The 16,538-nt window shown below is 34.1% G+C and overlaps 1 protein-coding gene across 2 annotated transcripts in view; it reads left to right on the plus strand.

Moving 5' to 3' along the window:
- Nucleotides 1-16,538, plus strand: part of KIAA0586 (KIAA0586 ortholog) — a 137,563-nt gene that overhangs the window by 30,520 nt on the left and 90,505 nt on the right. For both annotated transcript variants that reach the window (XM_036734401.1, XM_036734402.1), the window contains exons 11-14: nt 2,731-2,848; nt 9,845-10,065; nt 10,548-10,620; nt 14,677-14,925. In XM_036734401.1, the coding sequence (XP_036590296.1) occupies nt 2,731-2,848; nt 9,845-10,065; nt 10,548-10,620; nt 14,677-14,925 (661 nt within the window). The remainder of the gene's footprint in view (nt 1-2,730; nt 2,849-9,844; nt 10,066-10,547; nt 10,621-14,676; nt 14,926-16,538) is intronic.

The raw sequence follows: 16,538 nt of genomic DNA on the forward strand, positions 1-16,538 counted from the left end.
GACTTAACCTAAGATCATAGGCTACTAACTACTAGCAGAGCATGGGATATTAGAACTCCTATCTGCCCCTGAATCCCAGCCCAGGGCTTTTCTATAAGTCCTACTTATTTGTTGTCTTATCTGTTGAATTTGTTTTAACAAACATTTATTATGCACCTACAATGGATCAAACACTGTACCAGATTCTGGGGATACAGAGTTAGAAATGAAAACAGGCTCTATTCTCAGGTTACATTCTTCTGGGGTAAATAATATGTATGCAGATAGGTGTAACAATGATGTTACTTGTAGCTGCTGTGGGAGTGTAAGACCAATAACACCAGCACACAGGAGGGCTCCTAGCACAGGTTCTTTGATCCCTTTTCCAAAGGAAAGCAACTTAAAAGGGGTCAACAATCTTACTTACTGGGGAGAAACTTTGAGGGAGGCAGAAAAATTGTAAGATGTTTCAGAGAAAAAGGAGGAGAACTGAGAAAAGGACATTTATTATTTATTACTGGTCTTTGTGATTAACTTTAGTTGAGTGATAAGATTTGACTAGTAAATAGGAGATGAGTGAGTGGAGTCAACAAACTTATCTAGGAGATTGACTGTTAAATGATGACACCTTAAGGGAAATTTCAAGGTCAAATGAAAGTTTTTTTTCTAATGGATGAGTGATCTTTGGAAATTTTTGTATACCAAAGAGAAGGAACCAACGGATAAAGAAGTTGAAGATCACAGAAAGGAGATAGGGTGATTGAAAGAGCAAAAACCTGGAAGAGGCAGGATGGGAAGGATTCTAGAGCACAAGTAAAAGGATTGACCTGGGCAAGGATAAGGGCCAACTTTTCCTGTCCTCATATAATAAATTTATCTGTAACTCGTATGGTTTATGTCCTCAAAAAAAAAAAGTAGATTATCCTAGGCTAGGGTTTTCCAACCTTAATTTGGATGCAGAACAGTGTCCAAAGGTATGGAATGTCCTGGCAATAAAGGAAGCTTTGTAAATTTTAAGCAAAATAGAAGAAACAAATAGTTTTCCTGTTGGGAAACTCTCTGAATATAGGAAAATTTTTTTTGATACTGTGAAAATGTCTCCAGTATTGAAATTTTCTCCCAGGAGTTATGTTTGCATTTTGTAGAACAGCAGGGTTCTAGGGAATGCAGTTTTTTTTTAAAGCTTCGTATATTTTCCTGCTGTCATAAGAAATTATAATTATAAATGGCTTTGTATTTTATGTTTATAAAGTTTATAAATGTTTATAAATGTTTAGAAAGTATCATAAAAATATAGTAAAAATAAAAAGAAATAGTTTTTGCAGTTTATTGCTGGGTTCATACTTGAAGTCTTTTTAGCTTATTACTTTGGCAGAGCTTTCTCCCTAATGCTGTCACCTTAAAAAACCTACTACACACTATAGCTTAGGACTTCAGTGTGGACTTTGTCAAATATGGGGTATATTTTTTCAGCAGTGGAAAAAAAGGAAAATCTTTAACATATAAGGGAAAATATATGATTGAAAATTAGATTTTAAAAAGTGAAATGGTAGCATTAGTCATTTTATTAAAATACTTTCTTTTTTGCTCTTTGAGTTTTCTTTCATCTTTGGTCAGGCACATTTATTCTATACATTTCAGATAGTTGGTAGAAAGTTTTTACTTCTTTAACAAATGAATTATTTCTAAGCATAATCTTTATGCTATTGTGAATTAACTTCCTCATGCTAAAATCTGAAATCCATATTAGAGCTTGAAGTTCTCAGTATTTTCTTTGAAGCCCAAGTCTTTTTCACTAATTAAAAAATTAAATTATGTTGATAATATTCATATTTATTTTTAAGACACACCAATATACATCTGTTTTAAAATTCTTGCCAGTCATTTTCATGTGAAAAAACACATTTTCATATGCTTGAATCTGAAAGGTCTCTTGCTCTTATCACATTAAAGCCTTTGAGATGTTTGTGTTATGTTTTTGTTTCAAGATAGCAGGTGCCTTATAGGTAGAACATATTTTAGTTGGATTCATTTTAGTGGACCAATAAACATTGTTGATTTGCATTTACTAATAAAGAAAATACTTTTCAAGGTAATTTTAAAATAGACATTTTAAAATTTAAAAATACTTTCTAATGTATGATTATTGTGTATTTTAGATTTTTTGGTTATTAGTATAACTGAATCTTTGTTGCATTAGAATATGCATCTTATTTCATATTCTCATGTAGATATGTTGAAACTTACTACTTATTTAATTTCTTCAAAGAACTAAAATGTCAGCATTTTATCTTGTCTGTGCCTTTTATGAGAAAAAATTGAGTGGGAGCTTTAGGATCACAACAGAAGGGAGAAAACAGTTAATGGCCTAGAATTCTGATGCTTTACACTGAAGCGAGTAAAGGACTAGATGTTACAGTATATCCTTGACTCTAGTGACACTAAGTGCATTTAAATTATTTGAGATATGCATACATAATTAAGATGAGTGTATTTCTGTATGTATTTATACTGCACGAAAGAATCAATGTCAACACCAAATGGAAAAACCATGATGTTCTCTTTTAAAATGATTTATAATTTATTACTAGATTGCATATTTATGTTTACTAATCTAGTATATTTTGTTAATAACATATCAAGGGGTAATGATGTAGTATGCACATCATTATATACATGCGGTCTATATTTCATACATTTTTGTTACGGTGGAAGGGATTGTATTTTAGAAGGCATTTTTTTTCCTTCCAGTGGTGTTGCTGCTCTGAAGCCTAAATCGTTTCCTTCTCATGAAGAGTTTCGAATAGCTGAAAAGACTGTGCGGCACATTGATGATGTCTTTTGTGGTCTTGGCCGAAGGAAGAAAGAGGTGAATCACATATTTCTTTTTTTTTAAACTTATTTATTTATTTTTAGATTTCAGTATTCACTTTCATAAGACTTTGGGTTCCAAATTTTCTCCCCATCTCTCCCCTCTCCCACCCCAAGATGACATGTAATTTGATATAGGCTCTTCATATATATTCACATTAAATCTATTTTCACATTAGTCATGTTATAAAGAGGAATTAGAACCAATGGGAGAAACCAGGAGAAAGAAGAAACAAAAAAAAAGAGAGAGAGAGGGAGCAAATAATGTTCTTCAGTCTGCATTCGGACTCCGCAGTTCTTTTTCTGGATGCAGACAGCATTTTCCATCATGAGTCTTTTGTAGTTGTCTTAGATCCTTGCACTGAGAGGAGCTGAGTCTATCAAAGTTAGTCATTGTAGAATGTGGCTGTTACGGTGTACAGTATTCTCTTGGTTCTGCTCACTTCACTCAGCATCAATTCATATAAGTTTTTCCAGGTTTTCTCGAAGTCTGCCTGCTCATCATTTCTTATAGCGCAACAGTATTCCGTTATATTCATATACCCCAGCTTGTTCAGCCCCTCCCCGACTGAGTGAATCACATATTTCATGTATAAACACAAATTTGTTAATAAAAATCATTGTTGGTAAAGGTAAATGATAAGAAAGTTTACCGGATGAACTATGAGTCATGGTACTGGAAAATTTTATTGACTTTTTCTTAGTTCCCGTCCTTTTTGTCCTCTGCCTAATTTCATCCTCTCAACTACCCTTTCTTCTTGAATACTGTTCTTGCTAGCTTTTCTTAGAAATTGAACTTCTCTCTCTTGGTTCTCCCCTTAACTGTTTGATTATTCCTTTTCAGTGCCCTTTGCTGGGTCCTCATCCAGGTCCCAATTTCACTAACTGTGGATATTCTTGAAGGCTCTCTCGTGGGTCTTTTTCTCTTTGTACTCTCTGCTTTCTGATTTGGTGATATTGTCAGATCCCCCAAATTCAATGACATGTATGCAAATGTTTCCTGTGTCTGAATATTCAGCCTTCTCTCCTGAGCTCCAGGTCCTCATTACCAAATGACTTTTGTACATCTTGAACTGGGTTTCTTGTAGGTATCTCAAACTTCAAATGCCCAAAACAGAATTCATTATCTTTTCCTCCACACCCAGTCTTTTCCTCTTTCAAGTTTCTGTATTACTGTTGAAGGCACCATCATCTTCACAGTAAGCCAGGCATGCAACTTCAGTGCCATCTTTAATTCTTCACTTTTTCTCACTTGACATATAATATGTTGCCAAATCTTGTTTCTATCTTCACAACTTCTCTCTACTCATATAGCCACAACCCTAGTTCAGGACCCCATTTCTTCTTGCCTTAACTATTGTGTTAGCTTTTTTCCTCATCTCTCTGCCTTAAGACCTTCCCAAGTCTTATATGTCCTCCATTCAGCAGCCACAGTGATTTTCTTAAAGTACAGATCTGACTATCTCTCCCCACCTATTCAGTAAACTTGGATAGCTCCCTGTCACTTCTGTGAGCAAATATCAAGTCTTCTGTCTGGCATTTAAAAGCTCTTCATAACCTGGACCCAGGGAGTGTGTAGAAGCTAGCTTATACCAGCACAAGGGAGTGAATTGTTAAATTTTCAGTGTGGCATTTACAACTTAGAAATTCTCAAATGCTGCAAATCAGGACTTGATTTATGGTGCTATTGTTTGCTTTGACTTAAGAAAGAGTTGGAGAAAATGTTAATAATGTAGATTAAACTTAAAGGTGTGTTGTGTGCACTTTTATTTTCTCAGACAGCTGGTTGTTAAATATTTTCTAGCACATCCTTCCTGGTCCCCTCCTATCTTTCTTGTTTTCTTACTCCTTTCCTTGAACTTTTACTTTGTAGATACACTGGCCAACTTGTTCCCTGCGCATGATGTACCATTTTCCATCTGGCTGCCCCCTATGTGTAGAGAACTCTTCCTTTTACTTCTTAGTTTATTTTTTTTTTTGAAATATACTGTAAACTTAACAAGCACTAAAATTATTTTTATCAGCTTTTTTTTTCTTTTACAACAAAGAGCTGGAAATTAAGAGGATTCCCATGGAGGGATGACTAAATAAATTACTGTATATTAGTGTAATGGAATATTATTGTGCTGTTAGATATGATGAAGTGTTCCAAAGAAACCTCAGAAGATTTGTATGAACTGATACAGAATAAAATGAGCTGAACCAGGAGCATGATTTATACAATAATATTATAAAGAAAGACTAGTTTGAAAGACTTGAAAACTCTGATCAATGCAATGACTAAGTAAAATTGCAGAGTACCAGTGACTAAATATGCTATCTACATATTGACAGAGATGTTATTGATTCAAGATGCAAAATAAGACCTACTTTTTAATATAGCCAATGTGGGAATTTGTTTTGCTTTATTATGCTTATGTATTACATTGTCTTCCCCACACCCCTCCACCCCCAGTTTGGCATTGTGGATAGGTAGAGCGAGGAGAGATAGTGATAGAGTAGCCAAAGAGAAAGAGAGAAGGGAAGAAAGAGAAAAAAAAAGAATCATTGAGATATCTTTTAAAAATGCAGAGAACAGAGTAGAAGGAAGGCCAGAAAGAAGCACACGTGGGACAGCTTTGAAAGCTATGGGTTGAAGTAGTTTTTTAACTTAAGAAAGAAAAGCAAACTGTACCTGATATACATTCACAGTTACATGCGTAACCTTCATTTTCTGTTCTATTGTGTAGGTGCAAATGCCTATTTTATGTGATGTTTAAATTCACAATTTAAGAAATAGAAAAAAAAAAGAAAAATGATCTATCTGTTCGTGCATTGAGGGCATACTTGATGAGAATATAATAGTAAAATAGATAAACAGGTTAGTTTTTAAGCATATCACTTCTTCATATTCACATGCTTTAATGAAAGGTTAGAGAATTCTAAATCTTTTTTGTGTTCATTACAAAAAGTTTTTTTTGGTAGAGCAAAATGAAGCCACAAAGGCACTTTTTCATCAGTATCCGTATTTGTTCAGATCACGAGATTCCTTAATACCTTAAGATATTAAAAGAGAACTTTCTGTTCAGCAGTCATATGATTTTCATTCACAAGTAAGAAACAAAACAGAAAGGTATGCTTAACTATTGCGAAGCTCTGTGGATTTTGCCCAGAGTCCAAATAGAAGGATTCCTTCTATTTATTTATATGATTCTCTAATGCTTTCTATGTATGGATGACAAATTGTACTGCTTGCATTAAGCTTTGTAATCCTGTCGGACTTTTCAATAAGATGCATAACCACCACTCATTATTTGGCCTAATAATCCACACAAGAGAAAACAAAATAAAAATATCCATTGACTGTAATATGATGAACAATTAGGTGGATTGCCAGTTGAATCATTCTGTCAGTATACATCTTGGACAGGTGCTATATGGGTACACCATGAAATAGGCTCAGCTAAACCTAGATTGGAAGAAGAAAATAGTTTGGACCAGGGTGGGGACCCTACGGACTTTTGACCGAGTGCAAGTTTTACAGAACAAATCCTTTTATTAAGGGGATTTGTTCTGTGAAGTTTGGAGTCAGTCAAAGGGCTGCACTTGAAGACCTAGAGGGCCACATGTGACCTCGAGGCTGCAGATACCCCACCCCTAGTTAGGAAATTTGACAGGTGTTTTCAGTGGCACAAAGAGCCATCTTTTAAACATAAGTGTTCTTTCAGTGATGTTGTACTATGGTAAATCATAAAATATTATAATCTCCAAAGAAACAGTATTGCCTTTAGCTAATTGAGTAGCTTTTATTTGGAGGGTATATGACAGGACGTAAACAAGAAGATGTGAGTGATTTGACCTCTGTGCCAGTGGAAGGAAAAACACATTGTGAAAAGCGAAATAGGAGGCCTAATATAATTATAAAATCTGAAATGTCATTAAAAGGTATCTTAGAGGTCATTAGCCTACCTCTACCTGAAGCATGAAACCTTTCCATAACATCCTTGACATGTAGATATCCAGCTGGCTTCCTGTTTGATTAGCTCCAGTGAAAAATAACTCAATATCTCTTTTATTACTACAAGTATTTACTTACCATAATACAAGTTGGAACTATGTCCTAACAGTCACTGAATTGTTCATACTATTTGACCCAATGATACAACTACTAGGCCTATACTCTAACGATATCAAAGAAAGAGGATAATGTGTAAAAGTACAAGTAAATACTTGTAGTAATACTTCTGTATTGCTGGAACCAGATTTTTATGAATTGTAATCATAAATGTTTTTATTGTTGCTTGTGAATTGAGATGCAGCATGGTTCATTAGAAAGAGTGGTAGCTTTGAGGATAAGGGTTTAAAAACTATCTTTATGTTTTATTTTTTTTGTGACTTTGCCTAAGTCACTGAACCTCTCTGGGCCTCAGATTCTTTGTCTGCAGAGTGAAAGAAGCTAGATGACCTCCAAGATTCCTTCTAGCTCCAAATGTATAGTCCTGAGTACCTATGCCATAATTCTGTTCTATATTGGACACTAACATGGGAATCATTATTGTAGTAGTTATAATTCTCACCTTAACTTTAGATTAGGTGACTTAGATTATTTTTATTTAAAAAAAATTAGATTTATAATGACACCAAACAATTTGGCTGGTGTTACATTAAAATAAAAAAAAATATCTCTTATAACATCTTATAACATCTCTTATAAGAAAGATTAAAAAAGACAAGGAAAAAACCAACCAACATACTTGGGTCTGGTGGAATATGCAAGAACCTGCGTCCATAGTTTCCTATTTATACAGCAGAGCAAGAGAGTTGTATTTTCTCAACTTTTTTCTGGAGTCATCGTTGGTCATAATTCCATACTGAGTCATTTTGTTATTCTTTCCAAGGCATTGTACATATTCTTTTCCTTGTTTAGCTTACTTCACTTTTTCAAAAAAGTAACTTTTATTTTACTTTTTTCAATGAACAGGTATTTATTTTCTTTCATTCTTCCTCTCCATTGGAAAAAGAAAACAAAAACAAAAACTTTGTAACAGGGAAACCAGATCTCTACATTGGCCATAGCCAACAACATAGGCCTCATTTTGCATCTTGAGTCTATCACCTTTCTGTCTGGAAGTAGGGTAGCATTCTTTATTTTTAGTTCCTTGGAATCATGGATAATCATAGAATTGATCAGAGGTCTTTTAAGACTTTCAAAATTGTTTGTCTTTACAATACTGTTATTATATGAATTGTTCTTTTGATTCTGCTCACTTTTTTCTGCCTCAGTTTGATTAGATTGTAAGCTCCTTGAAGGCAGGGACTGTGTTTTGCCCCTTTTTTTATTCCAAGTGCTTAGCACAGTGCCTTGCACACAGTAGGTGCTTAATAAATGTTTATTGATTGAGTCATGCTTGTCATCTCAGGTTTTTCTCAGTCCATCTCTTCATTTCTTATGGTACAAGAATATTCCATGACATTAATGTATCATAATTTGTTCAGCCATTCTTCAGTGGATGGGTACCCCCTTAGTTTCTAGACCACTACAAAAAGAACAGTTATAAATATTTTTATACATATAGGCATTTTTTTCTCTTTCATTTCTTTGAAAAAGAGGTGTATTGGTTGTGTCACTGGGTCAAAAAGTATGAACAATTTAGTGATTTTTGGGATATAATTCCAAATTACTTTCCAGGATAGCTGAATTTTGCATCAGTTCTTATGCCCCATGCTTTTCTTAGTTCTTTTTTTTTTGGCCTAGAGCTTTATGGTTACAAAACATTACAAACATTATCTCTTATTATCCTAAAAGCAGTAAATATGAATACAAATGAGGTAGTATGAATATTTCCAAGTCTTTTATATAGTTTCTAGATAATTAAAATTGAGGAATAAATACGCAGAGGGTAACAGAGAGGCTGCTGGTGGGTGTGAACAGGTGGCAGCACATTATAAACAAGGAATTATAAACAGTTTGAGCTAGTGATGTGACAAGCATAAGTGATAACTGATGGACTGCCTACTTGCTCCATTGGTGTCTTTGTAATATTAAAACCCCCATCACGTTTAACAAACCTTTTGTATTGAACTTTAGGGAGAATAGAAACTAGAGTTGCATTGGACAATTAGATATGGATGGGTTGTGATCTGCAGCGAGAAACATTCCCCCTGGTGAGCTCATAGATCTGTATGACTCTGAATTCTTCTTTGTAATCTTTCTTACGGCATTGTACTATTTCAATAACTTGTTTAGCCATTCTCCAGTAAGTTGATCACCTAATTTGTTTCCAGTTGTTCATTAATCTGTCTATTGATTCTGGAAATTATGCCTGAAAGAGTTACTACACTCTGCATATTCTTTGACTAGTTGTTACCAGTTCTAAGTCTGTACTCTAAAGAGATCCAAGGAAGAGGAAAATGACGCATATGTACAAAAATATTTATAGCAGTACTCTCTGCTGTCAAAGAGCTATAAACTGAAGGAATGTTCATTCATTGGGGAATGGCTGGATGAATTATGGCATATCAATGTAATGGAGTATTGTTGTGTGGTAAGAAATGACAGAAAGGATGGTTTCAGAAATACTAGGGAATACTTGTGTGAATTGATACATTATGCAGTGAGCAGAACCAAGAAAGAAATATAAACAATAACAACATTCTAAAAACAAACAACTTTGAAAGATCTTTTAGGAACTCTGAACAATCAGGATTCCAGAGGCCTGAGGGGGAAGAATGCTACTTATCTTTTGACAGTATGATGGACTTAAGATGCAGAAGGAGATGTATGTTTTTAGTCATGGCCAGTATTAGAAGTTGTTTTGATTGACTATGCATATGTATTAAAGGATTTTTTTCCCTGTTAATGTGAGGAAAGGGAGTTGCTTTTTTTGCCAATAAGGGGGAAGGAGAGAAAGTTAAGAGCTTGTTAATCGAAAAAAAAAAAGGTACATAAAATACACAAGGTTTTTTATATATTCAATCAACAAGCATTTATTCAGGTATTCATTTTTTATTGTAGCCAGAAGAGTCTCTGAGCACCTTTAGAACTGATGATCTTCCACAGAGTCCAGTCCATCCTAAGTCAACCAAAACAGCAAGATCTATTTTAAAAGATGCTGAAAAAATTTTAAGAGGAGTGCAGAATAATAAAAAAGTTCTTGAAGAAAACCTTGAAGCTATTATTCATGCAAAAGATGGAGCTGCCATGTATTCCTTTATTAATGCCCTGGCTACTAACAGGTACTAGAATTGTTGGTACCTTATTACTCTGTACCTCTTATGTTCTCAACGAATCTATCAGTTCTTTAGTCTTTGTCATATTTTCAAGCAGTTGGGTTGTCCCACCTTTGTTATTCCTTGATGGTCAGAGGAGGTTTGCTAGTCCCTATTAAGTTGTGAAGCTTATAAAAAAATGGAATTAGTACTTTGCAAATGGATATACTATTTTATTAGTTTTACTGTTGAAGCCAGAATGTGGTTTTGTTTTTCCATTAATAAACTACTTTATCTTTGTTACATGCTTGCTTATATTACTATGTTTTTTAGTTATTTTTTTCTTCATACATTTTGAGAAGGAAAATTAATAGTATTAGTTTTCTTCTATAGATGAGAAGACTGGACAGCAAGCAGATAAACAGTGATAGAAAGAAATAGTATTTGATTCTGGTTCTGTTCTATCATAAAGACTAACCTAATGGAAATTGTCTTTTTTTTTCCTTTAGAGACATGTTGGAGAAATTTCGTATAAAAAAGACAGTGGATGAATGGATTAAAATAATCACCCAAGAAATTCAGGTATGATTAGGAAAAGCTATAAGGAATGAATGAGGTTTTTTTTTAAAGGATGGTGTTGATCTCAACTTGAAGCTGGTAAATACATTTATTTTGTAATTGTTTCTGTTATGTACCTAATATCATCACGTTATCTCTATGATTGCTTTATTCCTAGTAGTAGCAAGCCTACTTTGCAATTGTAGTTGTCCTTTTATTTGGAAATTTTTATAATGGCTTTATAATGGTTTTATAATGGAAAAGGAATTGAATAGCTAAGATAATACAAGTATTCAAAAACACCTTTAAAAACTGGTTCTTTTTATCCTTGTTTTGGAAAAATGTATTTATGATACAGTTTTGAAGCATTTAAAACTGAGACAGTGTTGTATTACTAGTGTCAGAACTCCCAACTATGCCGGGAACTCAAAATATGATAAATTAGATAATCTTTTTGAGTCTTTGTTTCCCGTTGTGATTAAATTAAAATAATCTCTAAACTTCCTTTTAGTTCTAAAATTCTGTGAATTCTTAAAAGTATCTGTATGTTTATAATGAAACTTAGTCTAACAACGTTTTAGATGTGGTCTAGAACATCTCCCAGTGACCCAGTGGCAGTTGACACTTCTCAGCATCTATTCTAAATCTTTTCTTCTCTCCCCTTTTTACATTCTGCCTATTCCCTCACTGCTTAAGATTATAGCTGCCTATTCACTGGAAGGTTTGAGTTCATTCATCGGGAATGCCTTCATGTGTCCTCTACATTCTTAAAAACTTCTCAGGATTGGCATCTATTCGCTTTTCCTTCTTTTTGCTAAGTCCTTTATCTCTGCTTTTGATCTTCTCCTATATCTTCCAGGGTCTTGTCCCAGATCCTGGTCCTTAATAAATGGTTATTAATTGATTGTATTTCTCTCTTATTTATCTTCAGTATCTCCCCCTCTGCTCCCTTCTTCCTTTTCACTTATACTAAGTTTTCCTTACTACTAAAAATACTTTCCTTTGGCCTTTTGATCCCATTTCTTTCCTCCTTTTCATAGCCAAATTTCTGGAAAAAGTTGTCTATACTCAGTACTTTTAATTTTTCACCACTCTCTTTCTTCTTTAATCCTTTTAAATCTGATTTATATCCCCAGGACAATACTGAAACTGCTCCCAAACGTCACCATTGACCTTGTAGTTGAAATTCTACAGCCTTTTCCAGTCTTTATCCTCCTTGGTTTCTTTGCAACATGCAGGATTGTTGAGCACACTTTTCTTTTAGATAATCTATCTTTTCTTGGCTTGAGAGAGATCATAATAGTTGTGTTAGCTTAAATCCTTGACTGCTCCTTCTTGATCACTTTGGCTTGACCTTTTCTCTGAGCTTGTCTTTGTATCTTCAACTAACTGTAGGACATCATCAGCTGAAGTCTACCAGTCCTTCAAATTCATGTGTCCAAAACTAAGCGTATTTCCTGCCTCTTTCCCCCTCACCCCCAATATCTGTTCTTTCTGATTTCACTGTTTCTAGTAGTGGTACTACAGTTGACCTAGTCTCATGTTTGAAATCAGGATGTTATCTTTGATGCTTTCCTCTATCTTACTCTTGTTATACAAATGGATACCAACCATATCCTGTTGATTCTTCCTTCCCAGAATCTCATAAATCCATCTGCTCTCTATTCCCACTGCCACCATCTCAATATATAGCACATTTTCATCTACCTTTTCTATCACTATTACCTCTTAACAGATTTTCCTCCCCTTTGTCCCCATTCCAATCAGTCCTTCATATTTCTATCAAACTAATCTTCCTCATCAAAATCAGATATATGCCTGTCTGGTCATGCCACTTTTCTTTGAATATCTTCACTGACTTCTACCAAGGTCAAACTTCTTTGCCAGGCATTCAAGGCCTTCAGTAGTCTGGCCCAATTGAGTATGCCAGTACCTTGGTCATTGGCACATCTCACCCTGTTGCCAATTCATTGAAATCCTTCCTTCCTCCCTTGACCTGTTAAATTCCTACATATATCCTGAAACTCCCCTCGAAATTTTAGTGCCTCCTTTGCGAAGCCTTGTCTATCTCTTTTATTTCTTGGACCTCTTAGATAACTTGATTTTACAGCTCTTTATTGTACTTATTTTTTATTGATAAATTTCATTTTGATACATTAATCATATTTCAGTAAGCACCACACCATTAGTATCTCCCATTAAAAAAAGTTGAGCAAAATATCTAGTAACAAGATTTTGATCTGCAATGCATGTAACTTCTTATATTTCTAGTTTGCAATTTCTATTTTTTCCTGAGGAAATGGAATTTTATTTTATTAAAAATTTTTTTTTAAGATTTTTTATTTTTAGTTTACAACACTCAGTTCCACATGTTTTTTAGTTCCAAATTTTCTTCCCCTCTCTCTCCTCCCCCCTCCCCCCAAGACAGCAAGAAATCTGATATATGTTCTACATATACCTTCACATTAAACTTACTTACACAATAGTGAAGTTGTAAAGAAGAATTATGACCAGTGGAATGAGTCATGAGAAAGAAGAAACAAAACCAAAAAAAGGAGAGAAAAAAAAAAAGAGAGAGCAAATAGTTTGCCTCAGTCTGCATTCATACTCCATAGTTCTTTCTCTGGATGTAGATAGCTCTCTCCATCATGAGTCCTTTGGAGTTGTCTTTGACTTTGCATTGTTGAGAAGAGCCAAGTCTATCAAAGTTAGTCATCACAGAATCAATGTCTGTGGTTGTATATAATGTTCTCCTGGTTCTGCTCTGCTCACTCAGCATTATATAGTGTAGGTTTTTCCAGGTTACTATGAAGTCCGTATCTTCCTCATTTCTTATAGCACAATAGTATTCCATTACGTTCATATACCACAACTTGTTTAGCCATTCACCAGTTGATGGGTACTCCCTTTATTTCCAATTCTTTGCTACCACAAAAAGAGCTGCTATAAATATTTTTATACATACAGGTTCCTTTCCCACTTGTGTTGATCTCTTTGGGATACAGCCCTAGAAGTGGTATTGCTGGGTCAAAGAGTATGCACATTTTTATAGCCCTTTGAACATAGTTCCAAATTGCTCTCCAGAATGGCTGAATACGTTCACAACACCATCATCAGTGTAATAGTGTTCCAATTTTCCTACATCCTCTCCAGAATTTATCATTTTCCTGTTTTGTCATTTTAGCCAATCTGACAGGAGAGATGTGGTACCTAAGAGTTTTGATTTGCATTTCCCTAATCAATAGTGATTTAGAGCATTTTTTCATATGCCTATAGATCTCTTTAATTTCTTTCTCTGAAAACTGCCTGTTCATATCCTTTGACCATTTCTCAATTGGGGAATGACTTGTATTCCTATAAATTTGGCTCAGTTCCCTGTATATTTTAGAGATGAGGCCTTTATCATAGATACTGGTTGTAAAGATTTTCTCCCAGTTTTCTGCTTCCCTCCTAATATTTATTGCATTGGCTTTGTTTATACAAAAACTTTTCAATTTAGCATAATCAAAATTATCCACTTTGTATTTTGTAATGCTCTCTATCTCTTGTTGGGTCTAGTTTGCAATTTCTTAACAGAAAAGAAGGGAATCTTAATATTAGCCAGTTGGAATCAACATTGACTTTAATATTTGCTATGACTTATATTGTCTTTTAGAGCTGTCCTAATTTACATTGTCTTAGTCACTGTGTATCTTGTCCTATTTTTGTTCTTGATCAATTCATGCAACTCTTCTCATGTTTTGTGAGGAACTTTCCTGGTGTTATTTTATATTACTGCTATCTGTGTCTCATCCTCATATTAGACTGTAGGCTTCATGAGAACAGAAACCAGGTCTTACCTAAACTCGTATCACCAGTGCCCTGAAAAAGTAGATAACTTAGTAAGTATGACGTATAAAGTAAACTAAAATTTACAAGTAATTGACTAGTTGCTTTATCATATGATTATTTAGTATTGTAAACAAAGATACTGCAATTTGTTAAATTATATAATTATCTAATATAGGCAGAAATTTTATTATTTTAAAGCAAAATTTTAGATTTTGCCATTTTAAAATTGGCTTTTTTTTTTATTTTCAGGATGAATTGGCAAGAAAAGATTATGAACATAAGAAATTTGATAAGAATCGAAGGTCAAATATCATCAAAAAAGCCTTAAATAATCAACATCAAAAAACGAGCAAAGAAATTAAAACAAGTGCTCAAGATAAAACTGTAAATAGATTTATGTTTCCAGGAAAACATCTTCGTAAGCAATTAGAGGAGAGTTATAAAAGTACATATCTAAAGAACATTTGTGCTTCAAATTTAGAAAAAGACAGAAAAGAGGTAAGACTATAGTAGTTTCTATGACCAATCATATTTGATTTCTACTACTTTTACTAATATTGTTTAATAATGAATAGTTGTTTTTTAGAACATAACACTTTCCTCTGAGATTTCATAGTCTTAAGTCAGCAGCATCTATCCTTTTTAACATATAGTAATAAAATGGTGACATTAATAATTTTTAAATATATTCCTTATTTTTTGTGCTTTTACTAATTTAGCTAAGCATAATAAATCCAGAGACAGTAGGAACTTTTTATTTTGTCTCCCCCTTGTTCTTGAGTCCTGTATACACACTTAAGATTTGAAAGAATATTAATTACATAGGAAGATCTTTCATTTGAAAAAAAAAGACTGGTTTTACCTCAAAGTCTTTGCTTCTCTTGAAGTAATGACTGAAAGGTAGAGAAATTGTATACATTGGATAAGACAGTAGAAGGTAAAATTTTGGAATTTGAGAAAGTCCATCAAGGTTTATGTATAAATTTATGTAAATTCTTTTAAAAAATGATCTATAATAGTAGGATTCTTAATGTATAAGTGTTCATACTGTTCCTTGTTGTGAACAATGATAATATAAATAACATATGCCAAAAGATTTGAATGTTGATTAACTTGTATGTTGATTAAGTTGTAGTCATTAATTTTAATTTATTGCTTTTTTGCTTGAACTTGATTTTTTTGTTTGAATGTAGATGTGTCTTTTATATATTTGCCTATAAATGATGAAAACAATTACAGACAAAGTTGTGTAGTGATCAGATAAACTTATTGTCAGAGGCATGCTTTTTGTACTAAATTTTTTGCTAATTGTCTTATGGAAGATAACAGTTTTAAAATCTGTTCAATGAGGTTATGTGTGTGCTATGTGTAAGCCACTGGGCTGTGTGCTAAAAATGCTAAGGTCAGAAATGAAACGGCCCTTGACTTCCAGGAGCTTGTTTTGCTGGGGGGTTAGGAAGATACAGGGTCTGCCCAATAAGTATAATGCTTGGAAAAAATTCAGGAGAGGAAATGGAAAGATGCAGACAAAATCCTTTAGGAAAATTATTTAAAGTGTGATGGATTTTAATTTGGGAAGATTGGTGAAGAGCGAATACATGGCACCTGAGCTGAACCTTGAAGGAATAAGTGGATTCAGAAATGCAGAAACGAGGCAGTGAGAGTACTTTGGGGCAATGAGGGACAATCTCAACAAATGTGTAGAGTGAGGTGGTGGCAATATGAGATTCACAGAAGAGCTAGGAGTTTTGGTTGGAATAAGAACTGCATAAAGGAGAATAATATAAAGTAAGGCTAGAAAGTAGGTTGGACTAGACTGGTGGTCCTAAATGCTAGGTCCTAAGGACTTCATATTTTATCCTGTAGGAAGGAGGAAGGAAGGAAATAAACATTTATTAAATCCCTTCTGTGTGCCAGGCATTGCTCTAAGTGCCGATGGTGTCAGTGCCAGAGGAGAGAAGGGGGCTTATATGAGAGATGTTGTAAAGGTGAAAGCAACAGGCCTTGGCAACAGAGTAGGTGAGAGACAGTGAGAAGTAGAAGATGATACCTAGATTGCAAGCCTGAGAGACTGGGAGGGTTGTGTTACCCTTATCAGTAATAGGAAAGTT

The sequence above is a fragment of the Trichosurus vulpecula genome, chromosome 8 (genome assembly GCF_011100635.1).
Source record: "Trichosurus vulpecula isolate mTriVul1 chromosome 8, mTriVul1.pri, whole genome shotgun sequence".
NCBI classification, from domain to species: Eukaryota; Metazoa; Chordata; class Mammalia; order Diprotodontia; family Phalangeridae; genus Trichosurus; species Trichosurus vulpecula.